Here is an 18,994-nt window from a genome sequence, read left to right as displayed (position 1 = left end):
CCCTTGACAGGACAGGGGGAAATGCCTTTAGACTGAGAGAGGTTAGGATTAGATATTGGGAAGAAATCCTTCCCTGTGAGGGTGGGCAGGCCCTGGCACAGGTTGCCCAGAGAAGCTGTGGTTGCCCCATCCCTGGAAGTGTCCAAGGCCAGGTTGGATCGGGGCTTGGAGCAACCTGGACTACTGCAAGGTGTCCCTGCCCATGGCAGGGGTGGAATGAGATGATCTTTAAGGTCCCTTCCAACCCAAACCATTCCATGATTCCATGATCCTTCCTCCCGAAATCAGCTCTGTGCAGTGGTAACACCCAGTCACCCTTAATTTGCAGCCCAGTCATGCATGGCCTTCCACAAACTCCATCTGAAGCATCTGCTTGGGTTTTCTCAGCGTTCCCTCATGGGACTGACCTCTCCTCAGTGCCCCTGACCCTGTGGGGACCTGCTTGTCCTTCCCAGCCAACCAATCTCGCCTTGCACCTGCAAACACCAGCCTCCTGTTCTGTCAGCTGAAGCATCTCTGAAGGGATTTGGGAGCAAATGAGTTCCATCACCCCCTGGGCCATGACTGTTAACATCTCCTGCAGTGCTGGATTTCAGCTCAGAGACGTTTCTGTTCAGTTCATTGCAGATTATTTCGGGGAGCACACACACACACTCGCACACACGCTCCTCTCATGAAAACTACTTTTGTTCTGTCTTGTTTTTGTTCTCTTACACAATAAAAAAACCCTCCTTTGCTCACCCTGAACGGAGAAACACAGGTTTTGCCAACAACTCTCCTCCTAAGAGACACCCTGCAGGGATATCCTGTCTGCACTTTTCCGAGCGTGAGGCAGAGGGTGGAAGTCTGCGTTTGGGGAGCTGTCAAACACCCACTCTCCTCACCATTTCGCCAGCGCTCTCAGTGTTTGTCCCTGCCCCGTGTCCTTCGGTGGAACTGCTGAATTCCTTTCCCAAATGTCATAAAACCAACGGGGACAAGGGCGTTGTTTTAGGGGAGAGGAGAACAATCGGAGCGCGGTGGGGAAGGTTTGGGCCATGAGGATGTGCACGTACCCCGGGTAGGGTGTCTGTGGCACAGCACAGAAACGTGAGTGTCAAAAGGCCTGGGGTGGAGATGAGATTCTTGTGTGCACTCCTTTGGAGCAGCGTCAGCGCCCAGGAGCCCAAAACACCTCCAGTGCTGGGTGGCAGCTCAGGTTTTAGGTTTCCCAAGGATGCCTCATGCGAGGCTTTGAGCACTTAATCCCCTCTGGATTGAGCTCCTTGGACATGGTGAGCTGCCTGTGCACAAGCCCTGGAGAGACTCTTAAACTGGGCGTTGCCCACTTTCTGCTTTTTTGGCAAGACCTGCCCCATTAGGCATGTGCAGGGCCTGCCAAACCCACACAAAAGCCAGCAGGGACGAGCCCTCAGACGTGTGTGTGTACGAGCAGCCTCCAAACCCAGCGGTTACTGCACCTTCCTGGGCTGGGGGAGAGGCCAGGTGGGAGTAACTTCACCTGGTTTATGCACTGGGCCTAAACACAGAGCCCTCGTGGCAGGAGACACCGAGGTTTTTGGGATGGGGCTTCGTATCTTTCCTTAAATGTTGGCTAAACTAGAAGCTTGGAAGTAAGTGGGGTAGATTGGGAAAAGGGAGAGAGGCCTTTTTCTTCCAGGACCCGATTTTTCATGGGAAGCACCCGACCAGTTCTAGTATTGAACTTGTGGAGAACAATCAGAGTTCCTGCTCTTCCTGGTGCCCAACCTCCCTATTTGTATTTCCCACCAATTTAGGCAGCTCTCTGCTCAAACTGGGCCTTCTCTGAGTCCTGACTCCCCTCTCATGTGGCAGTGCTGTGTGGATTTACCATCTGACACAAAAGCACCTCTGAAAACTCATGTTTCTAAAGCATCCTTGTCTTGCCATGCTGGCAGGAGATGCCTAAAACTGAAAAAAAAAAAAATAAAATCCGTGTTTTGGCCTTTCCCAGGGAGGTTTGCAGCAGAGAAATGGGGCTGAAGGTCCATTTTCCAGTGCAGTGGATCTGCAGTACTTGGTGGTCATCAGTTTAGCAAGGTTAAAGAACCTGTGTGGCAGAACAATGAGGATTATTGACGAGGGAAGTGAAGGGGTGGGGAAATTTGGGTCTGTGGGAGGGCCCTGAGAAACACAGCTGACCTACAGCTGAGCTGAGCTCAGTGGGAGCCACTGGAGAACAGGATGAAGGGATTGACTGGGGTCATGCAGGAGGCAGAGATGGTGCTCTGGGAGGGGAAGGGAAAGCTGGGGGAAGGCTGGGCCTTGCTGGGTCCCTGCTGGGGTGGGCAGCTCCAGGGGCACCCCGGGAAGTGCAGGCAAGGACAAGGCAGGGAGAGCTCAGCACAGGGCACTGGGACTGTGGCAGGGCTGGGGGGAGATGTGGCTCAGGCCACCTGCTCTCTGTTATTTGGCTTTCAGAGAAAATACCCAAACCTTTCCTTAGTAACACCCCAAAAAACGAGGCAGTGACCACCCCAAGGACCTCTGGATTTCCTGACACCTTCTCAAGCCGTGGCCCTGCTTGAAAGTAGGGAAATCCCACCTGCAGGTGGGATTCCAGCAGGCTGTTCCCTGCATCCAGCTCTCCAGGCTGCAGTTGGGTTCTGAGCATCCATGTAGGTATGTCCAGAACCCCCTGGACCATCTGGGTGGGCTGGGACTGTCCTGCTCAGCCATCCCTTGGCTTATCACTGCAGATCTGATGGATCACGGAATTGTGAAGGTTGGAAAAGCCCTCTAAAGGTCATCAAATCCAAGTGTCAACCCCCACCGTGTTCCCCACGTCCCCAAGTGCCACATCCACACGTTTGCTGGACACTTTCATCAGTGGTGACTCCACCACAGACGAGAAGTGGCTCCTGTGTTTGGGGCTGAGCTCTCCCCATCAGAGGGGCTTCAGCTGGGCCACAAGGGCTGAATCAGCTTGGACAAATCCAAGGTTACAAAGGTTTTCCCAGAAGTTCCAGCTGATGCTGGAACACTGTAAAACGTGAACACTGAGAATGTCTTGGTTTCCTCCCTAAATTAATGGTAGAGTAAGAAATGAAGTCCAAAGATTTTGAATCAGTTTGTTGCCCTCAGCAAAGTTCTTTCAGCTCCCAGTCTTGCAAAATGATTGTTTAATTTTCCTCAGTGGTCAGGAGAGGAGTCTGTGAGGGGCCAAGAGTTTTTGGGGGTGTCCTTCCCCATGACAATGAGAACTCCTCTCTTGCCCAGCCTCTGCTGGGACCGATCTCCTCCATCAGCAGGTGAGACCCCACCACGTGCAGGGGATGTTGGGCAGGAGGGATGTGCATCCCCACATGGTTCATGCCAGAGAAAACCACCCCACAGACACAGCAGAGGTTATTTTGAGCAAAGCCCGAGGTTATAAAAGAGGTTATTTTGAGCAAAGCCCGAGGTTATAAATAGCACCAGCCCTGGGGGAGCCGTGTCCTCTCACCTCCTCATCTGCCTTGTTTTCTCCCAGGCTTCCCATTATCTCCAGGAACGAGGGAGGTGGTTTGTGGCATCCAAGAGGTGTCAGACATAACTCAAGTGTGGCCTTCACTGGCAGCAACAGCAGCTCCCCTTGGCCACCTGGTCCCTCAGAACCATCACACACAGGCAAGGAGTTTCTGGAGCAAACAGTCAAAACAAGGCAAGGAAAAGGACAAGATTCCCTCCTTTCTTCTCCACCATTTTTATATGGGGAAATGCAGACAATTCATATTAGAAATGCAGCTACTTTGGGTGAATCACAGCCACGCAGCCAGTGTTGTTAAACATCCTTTACAAAGACACTGATTGTACTGAAACCACCAAATGAGCAGCAGGAATAACAAAAGGAAGCATTGTTATGAATTTGCAGTATCTCATATCTACAGTTTTGGAATGGATCATGTTGCTATTATGTTTAAATTTACTTTTCAAAGCGCAACACTTGCTCTAATATATTAAATTCTTTTTCAAGACAGGAAAACAAAAAATTGCAACTGTTTGCTCAGAATAACACGACTCTGAGACCTGAGATAACGTTGCTTATGAGGTTGCCCTTTTTAAAAAAAAAAAAATATGAAATTCCAAACAGTTTTACATCACTTCATGTTGGAATAGAAAAGTGCAGAATTTCCAGTGAAGCAGAAAATCTGGTTGCCACCCTCAGCTTTGATCCCTCTGGACCTGGAGTTAAACAGCAATAGTTACAGCACGGAGCAGCCTGTAAGAGAGGAGATTATGGCAAACTGGTTAACCAGTAACTGAAATTACAGTTACATCTGTCCAAGGGCAGAGACATCCAGCAAAAAAAGACACTGCTGGCACAGACTGATCCCTTGCCAAGTTTGTGTTGTGATTCCTCAGCACCTAATTACTCTGACTTTAATTAAACTTTCTTGTACAACTTTCCTTGTTTCCTTCCCCGAGCTGCTGCTGCAGACTGGAGTCTCTCATCTCCTACCAAAATTGCAAATAGAGCTGGATGGAAATTATGACCTTCTTGGTTTGCTGGAAATGTTTTTGTGGTTTGGGTTTGGTGTTGGTTTTTTTCTTTTCTGAATTCTTTAAAAAGATGTTTTGAAAAGCTGTGAGTCTGGTTAAAATGTTGTATTTTGACAGGAGAATTTTTTTTTCCATTAGAATTTTGAGTCCCCGAGTAAAGAAAATTAAACAGATTCAATCATTGTGCAAGGAACTGATGAAATAATTTTAAGAAGGTAATAAAAGCTCTGGATTTCATTTCTTCCTCGTAAGTCGAGGGGAAAACGCAGATATTCCCAGCGTTCATATTTTCTGGTGTTCCAACATCAGAAGTTCTTGTTGGAAAACCCTTTGGGACACTGTCCTGGGATTGCACATTGTTCAGAACAATGGGATCCTCCTCTAGGCGGCACAGTCAATACATCAATGCCCCAATAAACCATATCAATGGTTAACAATTAACCACCTGTACAAGTGCTGAGGTGTAAAGGGCACACACTTACATTTTGTTTGTTTTCCTTGCTAATCCTCAAGGTTTATGTCATCCCCAGGGATTCTGACAGGCTGGACAGGTGGGGTGGGGAGAGCTTGAGCAGGTTCAACAAGGCCAAGTGCAAGGTCCTGCACCTGGAATGGGGGAATCCCAAGTGCAAACACAGCCTTGGCTGAAGGGATCCAGAGTGGGGATCCCAGTGGGGAGAAGGAACTGGGGGTGTTTGGTGTTTTGGAACGCACCTTTGCAGCCCAGAAACCCCCCGTGGCCTGGGCTGTGCCAGCAGGATCATGGGCAGCAGGTTGGTGAGGTGATTCTGCCCCTCTGCCCCCTCAGGTGAAACCCACCCTGCAGAGCTGCCCCAGCCCTGGGAACAGCAGCACAAGGACCTGGAGCTGCTGCAGAGAGTCCAGAGGAGGCCCCAGAGATGCTCCAGGGCTGGAGCCCCTCTGCTCTGGAGCCAGGCTGGGAGAGCTGGGGGGGTTCCCCTGGAGAAGAGAAGGCTCCAGGGAGACCTGAGAGCCCCTTGCAGGGCCTAAAGGGGCTCCAGGAGAGCTGGAGAGGGACTGGGGACAAGGCATGGAGGGACAGCACACAGGGAATGGCTTCCCACTGCCAGAGGACAGGGAGAGATGGGACAGTGGGAAGGAATTGTTGGCTGTGAGGGTGGAGAGGGGCTGGGATGGAATTCCCAGAGAAGCTGTGGCTGCCCCTGGATCCCTGGGAGTGTCCAAGGCCAGGTTGGATGGGAATTGGAGCACCCTGGGCTGGTGGAAGGTGTCCCTGCCCATGGCACAGGGTGGAATGAGATGGGCTCTGAGGTCCCTTCCAACCCAAACCATTCTGGGATTCTGAGATTCTCTGTTTAACTTCTGCCCTGTTCTGTGTATGAATTCCTGTCTCTGATGTTTGCAGTTTACTTACCCCAACCTGTCCCACACATTTCCCCCAAAAACTGACCTAGAAGCAGAGCCTGGAATAAGCTGCTGCCCAAATGGAAACTCGTTGCTTAAGGTGACCTGAGGCATCCTGCTGGGATCTGAAGGGAATCCTGATTGTTGCTGTGTCTGAGCCTGGAGCACCTTGGTGTTTGCAGGGAGCAGCTGCTGCAGGAGGGGGGATTTGTGCCTGTCTGGATGGCAGGACCCCCCCAGACTTGTCCCAGCTGGAATTCCTTGTGTTGCACAAGCTGCTCTCCTGCACTTGCTGCGGAGGATCGGGATCACAGAGCAGTTAGGGCTGGAGACAGCTCCCAGGTGGTGATTAATTGCATGACACCTATTGTAATTATAAATTCCAGGTCACTCATCGTTCTGGAAAGCTGAAGGAGTTCAACCATCAGGGTGGAGCAAAGGCAGACATCCACGTTAAAGTGTTCCAATGAACACTCACCAGACAAGGAATGTCTCCATGGGGCTGTCTAAACACACACAGGGCTTTGCTTTTCTTGCCTTGTGGGCACAGAAAGTGTGTAATCAGGCAGGGACACATTGTAACTGTCAGTCACTTTATTAAAAAAGCCCTTTTTAAACTGCAAATATTCCCTTTTCCATCCACAGAGGAAGGGTGAACACGCTTTTCTCCCACCTCCAGGTAGTGAGGAAGGAGCAGGAGGAGTTCACAGCCTTTTTGAGCCCTTACATTTTTGAGAGGAGGAACAGCATGTGCTGAAAAGACTCAGCAAATTTCTTGCTGAGTTGCCAGTTTTTCCCAGTGTCTGCCTCTGCCAGAGCTCCCCCAGCACTATGGGAAGGTGTCATCAGGAGCACAGTTATTATGATTTTAAAATAGGTGTAATGCCAGATCAGACCAGAGCAGGATTGTGGTTCTTACCAGCAGAAGATGCTGAAGAGGAAGGTGGATAAATCTTGCCCTAAGGGACAATGTGTGGCTGCTCCTGCTGTGTCTCATCCAGGTCTGAAATATCAGCCCTGGTGTATGAAGTTGAATGTCCTTTCAAAGCTGGTCATACACCCATATATTCCAAACATTCCCAGCTTGTCTAGATTTAATTAAAACTGGTGTTCCAGAGGCACATCTTGACTCCCCCCTTATTTATTTTACTAAAAAAGAAGTTGCTTTACTATAAATTTAATTACATTTGTGTAAGAAAGTCATAATCATCTCAGACTAGAGACAGTTCAGTACATTCCAAAGGCCCCTGAGACATTCACTTCTATTTTTCCCCTTCAAAATCCCCGAGGATCACACCTCCCTCACTGCCCTGGAGTTCCCATCAAGGGGTTTCCTGCTGCCTGGCAGACACTGCCAGAACCCCCAGGACACCAACCCTGCCCTGTTCAAGTGGCTTCTGAGATCCAGTGAAAGGGAGAAGCCCTGCAGGAAGGGACCATGATTGCCCTCCCCCTTTGCTGTCTCAGAGCCTCCTGTGGCCACTGGAAATTTCAATTCTCAGGCAGGAAAGTGCCACCCTGTCCTACAGAACAACACCTCGGGTTTGGCCCTTCTGCCTGCAGGACAGAACTGGGATAATCCATTCCTGCAGCTTTAAGGGATGCCAGGCCCAGTCCCAGCCTGGCACAGGCAAGGCTGGCACAGGGCAGTGCCCTGACAGGGGGACAGGCAGTAGGGCACTTCTGGCAGCTTTGGATGGCAATTCCAAGCCCTCCCCATGTCTGTGAGGGACTCTCTGGGAACACAGGTGGGGAAAACACACCAGAAGATCTGGAAACTGGGACCGGAGTAAACAACCCTTCGTGGTGTGTTCAGGCACTGATGGTGCAAACCACAGACAAGCACAGAGCAGGGACAAAGCTGTTATCAGCTCACCATGCAAACACTCCTGCCTTCATGCTCCTCTCTTTGGGGCTGCCATTTCAGGACTGCCTTGGACTCCTTGAAGTTCCTTTTTGCTGTTGAAATGCCAGGCCCAGCTCCTGCAAGCAGCCCCACCCCCCCATGGTACTGGCAGCCACCCTCCTGGAACAACACAGGAGTGACAGCCCAGGGTTTCTGTGGCTCAGAGAAGCCAGCTGGGGTCTTGCAGAGCAAATCTTGGAGAGGTGAGAGCACTGTGGCTTTTCAATAATAGCCCAATAAAGACTGAAAGCTGCCACAGCCTGTGAGGGCTGCCCAGTCCTCCCCTGGGACCAATCCCCACCAAAAGAGAGGAGCCAAAGGGTAATTCAGGAGCTGCCTCAGGGAATGAATGCCTGGATGCTGCAGATGAACTTCAGGTGACTCTCCACAGAGCTGACTTTAGGCCAAAATAAGGAAGTCTGGCATCTGGAGGACGGCCCTGTATTGCTCATGTCATTCAGGAGCCTTGGTTTGAAGTTCTCCAACCACCACAGTTTGTGTCTCCAAAGCTCCTGGCCATCCTCAGCACCTTAGGAACTGTCAAATCTCTCAGGAATCTCAAAGCCCTGCAGAACTGAGGAGAATTTTGCCCTTCCAAGTCTCCAGATCCTGGTGCTCACCCCTCTTCGCTGTGTGAAATATCTCCTCCAGCCTCCACCAGTGGAATTCCTGCCAGTCAGCACAAAGCAGTGATTTATAACAGCTGAAGTGTTGATCTGGGGGTGAGGAGGGGGGGGGCCACGAAAATCCCAAAGGAAGCCTCACTTGACAATGTTTCTTTCCTACACTTCCTAACAGCAACTCGGGGGGTGGAGGGGGGAGGGAATGATCAACCGTGGAAAAATGTTGCTCATGTCCCGGGACAAGAGTTATGGTTCTTTGCTGGGCTTCCATCCACCGTGGGGAATTCTGGCTCGTGACATCACCCCATTGTTCCTGCTGGGGCCAAGAACACGCCGGGATCCCGTCTCCTCGATGGTTAAAGCACTTTCCTGTTTGCTCGTTCCTCGTTTCCAAACAGCCCCGGCCGCGAAGCCCGCACGGGATGTCTCCTGCCTTGAGCTGTTTTGTCCCTTTCGTCATGTCTGCCTGGAACTCCTCACAATGAGGTGAACAATGTACTCCTCCAGTCAGAAACAAAAGGGAAAAAATAACTGCAGGAGGCAAAGCCCTGCTTTGGCATTTAGGACCCTGTGTACGCCTTTGTTCCTTCTCTGGAGCGGTGTTTGTGCAGCACTGGCCCGTCCCTCCGCTCCAGCCTGTTGTTTTCCTTTGTGATTTTAGTGTGGTGATAATGCCAGGAGGGTTGGCCTTGGAAAGAAGTGGCTCCTGCTCTTGACTGGGGAAACAGGGACAGTTGCAGCAGCAGTGAAGCTTCTCTGTGTCCGAGGGTTGAAGGAGAAGCAGCTCCCGGTCCGAGCTGAACCCCAGCACGTGGTGTGAGGGGATGGAAGGTTTGGGCAGTTTTGGGTGCCACAATATAACATCTAAAGCTGTTGGAGGGTGTTTAAGGGAGGGACACAGAGATGGTGAAGGGTCTGGAGGGGCCATGAGGAGCAGCTGAGGGCACTTGGTGTGTGCAGCTGGAGCAGAGCAGACTGAGGGCAGAGCTCAGCGGGGGCTGCAGCTCCTCCCGAGGGGCAGCTCCGATCTCTGCTCTGGGGGAGCAGGGACAGCCCCCAGGGAATGGCTGGAGCTGTGTCAGGGCAGGCTCAGCTTGGATCTCAGGGAAAGGTTCTTCCCCCACAGGCTGGTTGGGCACTGAACAGGCTCCCCAGGGCAGTGGGCACAGCCCCAAGGCTGCCAGAGCTGCAGGAGGCTTTGGACAATGCCCTGAGGGACAGGGTGGGATTGTTGGGGTGTCTGTGCAGGGCCAGGGGTTGGACTGATGGCCCTTGTGGTCCCTTTTAACTCAGCATATTCTGGGATCCTGAAACAGGCAGGATCTTGAAACCACCACAGTCAGACACCAGAATAACCATGGAATCATTAAGGTTGGAAAAGACCTCCAAGATCATCAAGTCCCACAATGCTGTGTGGGATGGTTGATGCTGAGACATCTGTTTCACCTTATGTCTGGACATTCTTCTTCACAAGCCTAAAGGTAGAAAAACTCCCTTTTTAAAGTATTGTTTTTTTCACAGAAACTCTTTATTTCTGGACCAAGGTCTCAGAGCAGGGTCAGTTTAAAGCTGTGCTGGTCCGTGCAGTGCCAGCCTCTGCAGGGTTCCTCCATCCCTGCACCAAACAGAGACATTCCTCCACAGTTCCACGTCCTTTAGGATCTGTGGAGCACCAGTGCCAAACATCCAGAGGTGTGTGGGTCAGGTTTGTGCCTGCTCAGCACAGGAGGGTATTTCCTGGAGGAAAAAAAAAAAAAAAAAAAAGGAGTTGAGGCTCCATCCAGCACATGTGAACAAGAGGGTGTAACATTTGCTCCATTTTCTGTGACAATCTGTTGGGATTTATGAGAAACCAAGAAAACAGTTGAGAAATCGTGGATGAAAGGTCTGGTTTGTAAAGATGTTTTTGCACCTGGCACTGAAGGCAGATACAGGCAGACATCTGGGCACTTGTCTCCTTCCAGCCACACAGCAAGGATTGCAGGTACGTGTAGCTTCAGGTGCTGCTTGGAAATGCGAGCTGAGTGACAGAGCTCTGGCCACAAAAGGTGAAGGAAATTGCTTGAACCAGATGCCCAAATCATCAGGTTAATTTGAGACTCTTCTTCCTTCCCGCAGGCACGAACTCCGTGGGTGACAGACTCTGCTGCTGCTCTCAGCAAGTGAACCCTGGCAAGCCACAGCGCTGCGGCTCTGTCTCACAATCCGTGCAAACAACTGGTGGCACCTTTTCAGAGAGAGCCCCTTCTTTGACAAAACGATGTCATTTGCTGCCCAGCCTTTCCTCCCTGTGAGCAAATAGCGCTGCGTTCCCTTGCCCACGTCCAGGGGATCAGCTTTCACCCCCGGTGACCAGAACGAGGAGCCCAGGAACGGAAGCCAAACCAGAGTTGTTATTATTATATCACTGAACTGGCATCTGGAATGTCACAGAGTATCCGAGCTCTGACATAACTCTGAAACTTGGCACAGCTGGAATATGGGCTGTAACAGGTAATGCTGCTATTGTATTTCCCTGTTTTCTTTAGGATAATTGTTGCATTGGTACAGAGGTTAAACACTTCCCTCTGCTTGTTTGCCTGTAATACTGAAGCTTTATTTTATCAGTTATGTTTTATTTTTATTATTATACTTTATCTTATTTTACTTTTTTATTTATTTTATTATATTTATATTATATATTAACATTATTTTATTTTTAATAATGTTATATTATTTTTAAAGAAAATTTGCACCCTTCCTGACCTTCTCTGCCTGCCGTCCTCTGCTCTGTTATTTTAATGGCATTCCCATATGTACATTTTTCATCTGTTCCCCCTCACTTCACCCCCTCTCAGTGCAAGGAGCTCTCAACACTATCTGTGCCCTCCTGTGCCATCACAGTCGGAGCTGGTTGGTGAATAGAGCAGCAAAGGGGGTTTGTTTTGATGCTGCAATGGGCTTTCCCCCCCCACACACATCCCCTGTGTGCATTTTGCACGAGTTCAGAGAGGGCTTCCCACGCAGAGGGAATGGCAGATCCTGTGGGCATTGCTGGCAGGGCTGCAGTCATGCCCCATTTCACTTGCCCGAGGTGCTGGGAGCAGAAGCCCCGACTCAGACTGCAGCAGTTTTCCACACTCTGCCTCACTGCCCTTTTTCTTTTCTATCTGCCCTCTCCCCCTGCACGTGTCACTGTGCAGGAGACTCCCACTGGCTGTAATTGCCATCACCTTCCATCTGCCCACGACAACAGGGCAATAAAAACCTGAACTGCTCATGGTAAACAAATAAAATACACTCCCTTTCCCCAGAAGCCTTTAAGAACATCTCCAGAAAGGCGAGTGCAGTGATTTTGGCTTTTCTAACCCGCTCCCGGGATTTACCCAGGATTTGGGATGCCTGGAGCTGGAACGGCGGCCCCGGGGGATTCTGGAAGCTGTGATCCATCCCTGTCGTGCTCAGCACCCAATACCTCTCTGAAGAACAGTTTCCTGCTCCTGCCTGACACCCACGATGGGCCAGGTGAAGTGGCTTCGAGTGCCTCCCGTGAGTGCCAGGAGGTGACTCAATTTTACATGATTTGTATGCCAAAAATGTGCAGATACAGTGTCAGGATGTGCCTCGTGGATCCCGCAGCAAAATCAGACAGCGGGAGGACAGATTTACTGCAAGAAATTCGAATTGCTCAACGCAGCAAACGACTTTGAATTGAAATAGTGAAAAAAAAAAAAAAAGGGAGAAAAAGATGAGAGTGTCATTGAACGGGTCCATTTGCATGAGCTGAGCGACAGCTCCGGGTAAATGGATCAATTTACAAGTTTATTAAAATACAGTAAATTAAGAATTTTTCAAGTAAAAACTTGAAATTCATCTTAATTCTGTCCTGTTCACTCAGTTTAATTCGCCCCCCGGGAGGTGCTGTCCGGGGCCGGGGTCAGTCCCCACGCGTGGGCAGGAGGTCGGGGAGGGGATCCCACGGGGGCTCTACCTGTGTGTGTGTCCTCCTGCCTTCACCTGCAGCTCCGGCCACACTCGCGACCCCCTGGGGGTCCCCCGGTCACCCCCCACCACATCCCCTCCCCGACACCCGCGGGACTCGTTCTCCCCACATCCCCCCGGCGCTGTCCGGACAGAAGGGGCGGAGGAGCCCACGCGTGTCCTTGCGGAGGGTGAGGAGGGCAGGGGGCTGGCGGTGTCCCCGCGGGGGTGTCGTTGTGCCCGAGGGTGGTGTCGGTGCCCCCGGGGGTGGGTCGGGGGTGGGTCGGTGCCCCCGGGGCCCGGCGGTTCCCGCGGCCGCTCCACGCGCGGGGCGGAGCGGCCGTGACGCGGCGGGACCGGGGCTATAAAGCACCTGCCGGGCGCCCCACGGCTCCAGACACTGCTCGGCGGCTCCAGTGGAACAGCCGGGACGGGAGGAAAAGGAGGAAAACCCCCAGAAGAGCCCCCCCAAAGCCGCCGGCTCAGCCCAGCCCAGCCAAGCCCAGCCCAGCCCAGCCCAGCCCGCAGAGCCGCGGTGATGCCCCGCCACCCCGCAGTGCTGCTGGCGCTCGCCCTCCTCGCCCTCCTGGAAGCCGGTGAGCCCCGGGCTGGAGGGGGATTGGTACCCCGGGGCCCCCCCGGGCTGGGGGAGCGGGGACGGGGCTGCCCGAGGGGGTGCGAGCGCTGCGCGGTGCCCTCGCTGCGGAGGAGCCCCCGGGGTTGTGCCGGTCCGGGATGAGCCGCAGCCTCATCCCATACAGCTGCCGGCGCGGGGACATCGCCGCGGTCCCCGGGGGAGGTGTGGCCGCGGAGGGGACACACGGACGGGCTCCGAGCCGGCGGCTCATCCCTCCCTCCGTGTGCCGCAGGTCTGGGCCATCCCCCGCCCGAGTCCCACCTGGCCGCGCACCCGAGGACCAAGCGATGTTCCTGCAACAGCTGGATGGACAAGGAATGCATTTACTTTTGTCACCTGGACATCATCTGGGTCAACACACCTGGGTAAGCACGAGCAGCTTTCGGGGGGAGGGGGGGAGCTCTGGGGATGGACAGTGACTGTACTTTGTGCTGGAGGATGGGAAAAGGGTCCCAGTGCAGGGAGGCTCCGGGAGCACCTGCTCGGGGGAGCATTGCAAGCTCAGCCTAGGAAGGGACAGGCTGTGCTGCTGCTCGGGAGGTTCAGTCTCACCCCCAGGGGCCGGGGTGAAAGCACAGGGCGCTGCTGCCTGACGAGCTCTGAGGTTTGCACCTCTGCAAGCCCAAATTAACACCAAGATGTTGTAGCTGCAAGTCAGAAAGTTGCTCTCCCCGCTTGCAAACTGCAGCCCTGGCCCCTGCCAGTATTGTTAATGAGACAGTGGTGGGCTGGCACTGACGGCCCGTGGCTGCCAAGTCCTGCCCTCAGGAATGTTAAAGCAGCTTTCCCAGCAGTTTCAGACCAATGGCCATCACACTGGAGCATAACACATGTGCTCAGGTGTGGTTATAATCATGCTCGCTGACATGAAACTACAACTCGCTGCTTGCTCGGAGAAGAGTTGCAGTCACTGCCAATCCTGAACCCTCTGGGAGAGGAGATTGCCATCAGAGATGGAGTTGGGAATGTGCTAACAGCTCTGGGAGCTGTGATCACAGAACCGCTTATGGCCCCGAGATATCCTTGTAGGATGTCCCGTGTGTTAAAGCCGCGGGGGAAGGAAAGCACTGACACCTCCGCTGTGCTGGGGCTGCCGGCCCGGGCCAGCCCTGCTCCTCGTGTGCTCTGGCACGCAGCTGAACTGCCCAGCCCATGTGGTAACCCTTGCACGGGCACCCGGGCTGCTGCAGGGAGAGGGAACTCCACTTCCCAGCCAGCACATCGTGGCAATCTCCCTGGGAGGGGTAGGGTGGGGAAAACAGGAGGCGGGAGAGGAGCTGCAGTTTAAAGGCTCAGACCTATCAGTGACCTTTTCACCTTATGTCTATAGATGAGTCTTTTATTATCCTGGCACTGGCTTGGCTGCCTCCCAGGACCGTGCTGTAAACCTGCTGGCCCATAAAAAAGTTGGTGGCACGGCTGAACCCCTTTGTTTTTCGCAGGCACACGGCTCCCTACGGCCTGGGGAGCCCGCCCAGGCGGCGCAGGAGATCGCCGGGCAGGTGCCAGTGCTCGCACTCCAGGGACAACATCTGTGCCACCTTCTGCCAGGGAAAGCCTGGGTAAGTCAGGCGGTCCTGAGGGTGTCCCTGGGGGCTGTTTGGGGAGGGGTTAAACAGACTGACAGTGCTCAGGAGCTGGAGCATCTCCAGCTCCCCGGGGACGCTGTGAACAGCTGGAACCTGTCTAGTGGCTTTCACTGCCCTCCCAGGAGGCCCTGGCAGTGCCACCTGGGTGTTTTGGTTGTGCCAAAGCCTCTTTCCTAGCTGATATAAAAGCAATGTTACCTCCATCCCTCCTGCTGCCAGGGTGCTGGGTGTGCTGGGGGGAAGGCAGAGCTGGCAGCACGTTGGGAAGAGGGGCAAGCAGAGGGTGTGGAGCTTTGGGACACCAGAGGAGCAGAGCAGGACTGCTGGGAGCTGGGACTCAGGAGCCAAATCTGCTCTGTGATCAGCTCTGTTTGTACAGCACGTGGGGTCTCAGTTCTGTCCCTGCAGCAGCAGCACAGAGGGGTGTGTACACTGTGGGGAGGTGGGAGCAAAGGCATTGTAGAGGTCTGTCATTAATTCCATAGCAAGGCAATAGTTAAAATCCCCGATCATTAAATGTGAATAGAGGTCTGACAGAAGGGAATAGCGGGGAAAGTGAGCCCTGAATAGCTCTCAAATAGCTGCAATTAACCCTTCAAGATCATGCATTCAGCTGTCTGTCACTGGGGCTCAGCACAGCCAGTCAGGATGTGGGTGGTTCATGAATCTCCTCTTGCTCTTTAGGTACCTCCAGAGTCTGAAGCTCCCAGTGAGTTCTGCAGCATCAACGAGGTCCCCACAGAGTGGTGACATGAAGCCTCCCCATCATGGCCTACTGAGGGCTCTCAGGTGAGATGGCACTTAAACCCACCCTGAACATCCCTCCCAAGCACTTGAAAATCAGCAGCTGTGACCCCAGGCTGCAGCTTCCACTTGGATTTGACCTGACTTGCTCCTCCTGTCTCCTTTAAATGAGGAGACTTGACTCTTTCTGCTCTCTGTAGAATGGAGGGCTCAGAGCTGAGGGAGCCAGGCTTGCTTGTGTCCTAGCAAATCCAGAGGATTTTTTTATCACATAAAATGTAATTCTTGATTGGAGTAGGAAGTTCCTCTGATACGGGACAGGCAGATGGATGATGTACAAGAAGAGGGTGGGGGGATGGCATCATGGAGGAATATAACTTATGGGGCAGCAACTTTGGACCAAAGTGAAGAGCTTTTCTCAGTTCACATCAATGAGTTGTGGAATTGCTGCTGGAAAAAACCACAGACTACAGGAGTGTAAATGAGCTCAAAGGAGTTGGCAAATCAGTTAATTGTTGGCAGTTAAATCGGATGCAACGGGAACAGTGTCTGAAAGGCAGATCTGGGGAAGCATCACTTGGGTCATGCCCTGCTGCAGGACTCCTTGAATCCTCTGCCACTGATGGGAAGGGGATGTTGGGCTCGATGGAGCTCTGCTGTAGCTTAATAAAGCTGTGGCTGGAAATTCCCCCTCTGCCTTCCCCCATCTTCTGCCCCACGGGAAATCCTGCTGAGGGGCAGATAAATGTTGTAGTGTGGGCTGTTTCTGAGCAGTGGGCAGATGGACTGGAGAGTGAACATGGTGTCTCTTGTGTTCCCAGGGACCTTGCTGCCTCCAGCCTGCGCTCCGGGAAACATCCACAGCGCTCCCGGAGGGACGCCCAGCCAACGGCTCTGCCTTGGAGGAAAAACATCTGGAAGAAGAAGAGATAAGAAACAGGTGCATCCCAAGTTCACCAGAAGAATTTGGAGTCCTGTGGGTGCCACCAGCTCTGCTGTCAGTAGTTAGAGCTGAAGGAAAGGCCGTGAGTGGAAGGGAAGAAGTGGAAGTGTCTGTGCTCCTGTTGCTGACCCAGCGCTGCCTGTACTCCAGAGACTGTTGTAAAGGGAAAACCCTCTCTCTATACAGTCCTAGATGTGTTGTGGAGCTGAATTGTGCCTTTTTGGATCAGGCAAGGGTCTTGCTGGAGGAGTACGAGCTTAACTGTGCTCTGGAGTCCTGGGCAGAGGGTGGAATCCCAGCCCAGGGATTGCTGGATGTGCCAGCACTGAGCCCGTGTCTCTGGCCTGCTCTGCTCTGCCTTTGAGCTGTGTCTGAGCAGGGCCCAGCTCGGCCCCTTTCAGAGGTGCTCTGGCTGCTCTTGGTGCTCAGGGATGAGCTGCCTCCAGCCTGAGCCTGACTTTGCACTATTTTCTCTTGTCAGTCAGTGCCTGTGGATGAGACTCCCAGGCCGAAACAGCTCCCAGTTGGTATTAAAAATATATATATAATCCAGAAGCCTGGAAGCCAACTGAGTGGTCAGTGGCACTCACTGGCTGAGAAATTCACTGCAGGGAGTTTTCCCTGCGGTCCCTGAGTGGCTGTAGTGGAGGTGGAGGGTGGCTCACACCAGAGCCCTGTCAAACCCAGGCGTGACCCCTCGCAGCAGGCACAGGCTGGGCAGGCTGAGGTGGAGCTGTCCCTGCAGGAGCCCCAGCACAGCCATGGGGAGGGAGCCCTGCTGGGCCTGAGCTGCTGATCTGGGTCAGCTCAGGGCTGGGAATCCATCTCATCTCCTGGGGCACACCCTCAGCGGGGCAGGGTACTCCCAGCTCTCAGCCTGGCATCCCAGAGTTGTTCCAACCCTGCCTGGAAGGAGAGGCTGGAGGCACAGAGGTGGTGGTGCTGGTGAGGGGGAGATCCAAAGGCTTGCTTGCTGCTTTGCTTAGGTCAGGTCTCTGAGCTGGGCTCTTGTGTAATAAATACAGTCTATGGATAGCAGCTCCCTGGGGGAACTGTGACCTGGAGAGGGAATGCAAAGGGCAGCCAGACAGGATGGATTTGGAAGGGAGGATTGGGAAGAAGAGGAGGTTGGAACCAGATGGGCTTTAAGGTCCCTTCCAACCCCAACCTTTGTGTGACTGTGTAGGGGAGCACAGAGCTGTGTGCTCAGGGAAAGGCTGGGATTTAAAGCCATGCCAGAGCCATGGAGCAACACAGGGACAGGGGAATCTGGGGAAAACACTGAGCCCAGGACCCAGAAACCAATCCTGCAGGCAAACACAATCTCGAGGCTCTGGAGCTGTATCACAAATGCACTTTTGTTTGCCTGGGCAGATTAATTCCATTAGAAACAGAGGCTGCAGCTGCCCCTGGGCAGTGCAGGGAAATCACTGCTCTCATGGAACCACTGTTGGGTCCCTCTTGCTGCCCAATCCAGTATTACACAGGAGCATTTCTAAAGGCTGCTGGAAGTTGGTGGTGGACCAAAATCCGTGGCTGTTGCAAGTGTAGTCCCGTTGGACAGATAAAATAATTCCTTGATTTTGCTCTAAGCCCTGGAGGGGGGGAAAATGAGACCAACTGATTGTATCATAAATGAGACAGCAAATGAATCACTTGGTCCCCAAAGCTGCAGAGAATCTTTTTTTTTGACATTTGACCTTCTGAAGGTTGGAGTCATTCTGAAAAAAAAAAATAAAAATAAATCCCAAAAAGATTTGTTCCAGAGGAAACTTTGCACATGGTTTAATGTGAGCTGAGTAATTTAAAATAAAACTACTGCTGTTAAGTACTATGTATCTCTCCTTGTGTGGATAATGTCTCCTTCTTAAGTGACTTACTGCACACTTGCCATATGTAGCATCCTGAAATCTGTATATTTATTTAAATCTATTGATTTTTTTTTTAGACAGTAATTTTCAAAATATAATTTGTAATAAATAATGACAAAAGTCAATTTGATTTTTCTTCCTTATTTGGTGACTGGAGGAGTTGGGGGGTGAAGGGAGAGAAATCCAGATGGCCCAAAAGCACTGGGAAGGAGAGTGGCACAGCAGAGCTGGGTGGGCATGGAGAGGTTGGGAACGGTCCTGAGCAAATTTCAGTTCAAAGCAAATCCATCAGATCTGCAGCCCCTCCTTCCCCACTGCCTTTCCTGGCTGAGCTCCATCTCCCCTGGCCCAGCCTCCCCCTTGGGTGTGAAAAGCAGATTCCTTCTGAGGCTTCTGTGACAGCCACTGTGTCTGTGGATTTAATGACAAAGGGCCATGATCAGGAGGACCTTGAATTACAGGTAAACAATGAAACACTGCATTTTCCTATATACAACCTCTGAGGTGCAATCCTCCCCTGCTCTGCTCAGCCCAGCTCCAGAACAGGCCTGTTTCAAGGTAATTCCCACGATGTCCTGCTTGGAACTGATTTCAGGTGGTGGGAATGAGGAAGCTGAGGGTTGCTGAACTTCCCAGGAAACCAATATCTGGAGTGTCTTTTGAGCAAGCCTTGGGCTCAGCCTATTTTTTTATCTTTCTTAAGTCACAAAGGAACTCTGACTTGGTCAGCCCTTGGTCCCAGAGAACAAACATCCCTGTTTGGGGTGTGAGAAGCATCATATTTGCTGGAGGTGGGACCATAAAAAAATACTTTCCAGCCTTTCTACAGTAC

At 52.4% G+C, this 18,994-nt stretch overlaps 1 protein-coding gene across 1 annotated transcript; it reads left to right on the top strand.

Annotated features, from left to right (window-relative positions):
• Positions 1 to 12,820: 12,820 nt before the first annotated feature.
• LOC126645612 (endothelin-2-like) lies at positions 12,821 to 18,269 on the top strand. The gene is made up of 5 exons (XM_050326249.1): positions 12,821 to 12,974; positions 13,248 to 13,380; positions 14,458 to 14,577; positions 15,289 to 15,393; positions 16,170 to 18,269. Exons 1-5 carry the CDS (start codon positions 12,917 to 12,919, stop codon positions 16,279 to 16,281), a joined length of 528 nt encoding a protein of 175 aa, XP_050182206.1. The 5' UTR covers positions 12,821 to 12,916; the 3' UTR covers positions 16,282 to 18,269.
• The last annotated feature ends 725 nt before the right edge of the window (positions 18,270 to 18,994 follow it).

This window comes from Myiozetetes cayanensis, unplaced genomic scaffold, assembly GCF_022539395.1.
Source record: "Myiozetetes cayanensis isolate MyiCay16 unplaced genomic scaffold, myiCay2020 scf31, whole genome shotgun sequence".
In the NCBI taxonomy this organism is placed as follows: Eukaryota; Metazoa; Chordata; class Aves; order Passeriformes; family Tyrannidae; genus Myiozetetes; species Myiozetetes cayanensis.
This window is presented reverse-complemented; position numbering and strand designations above follow the sequence as displayed.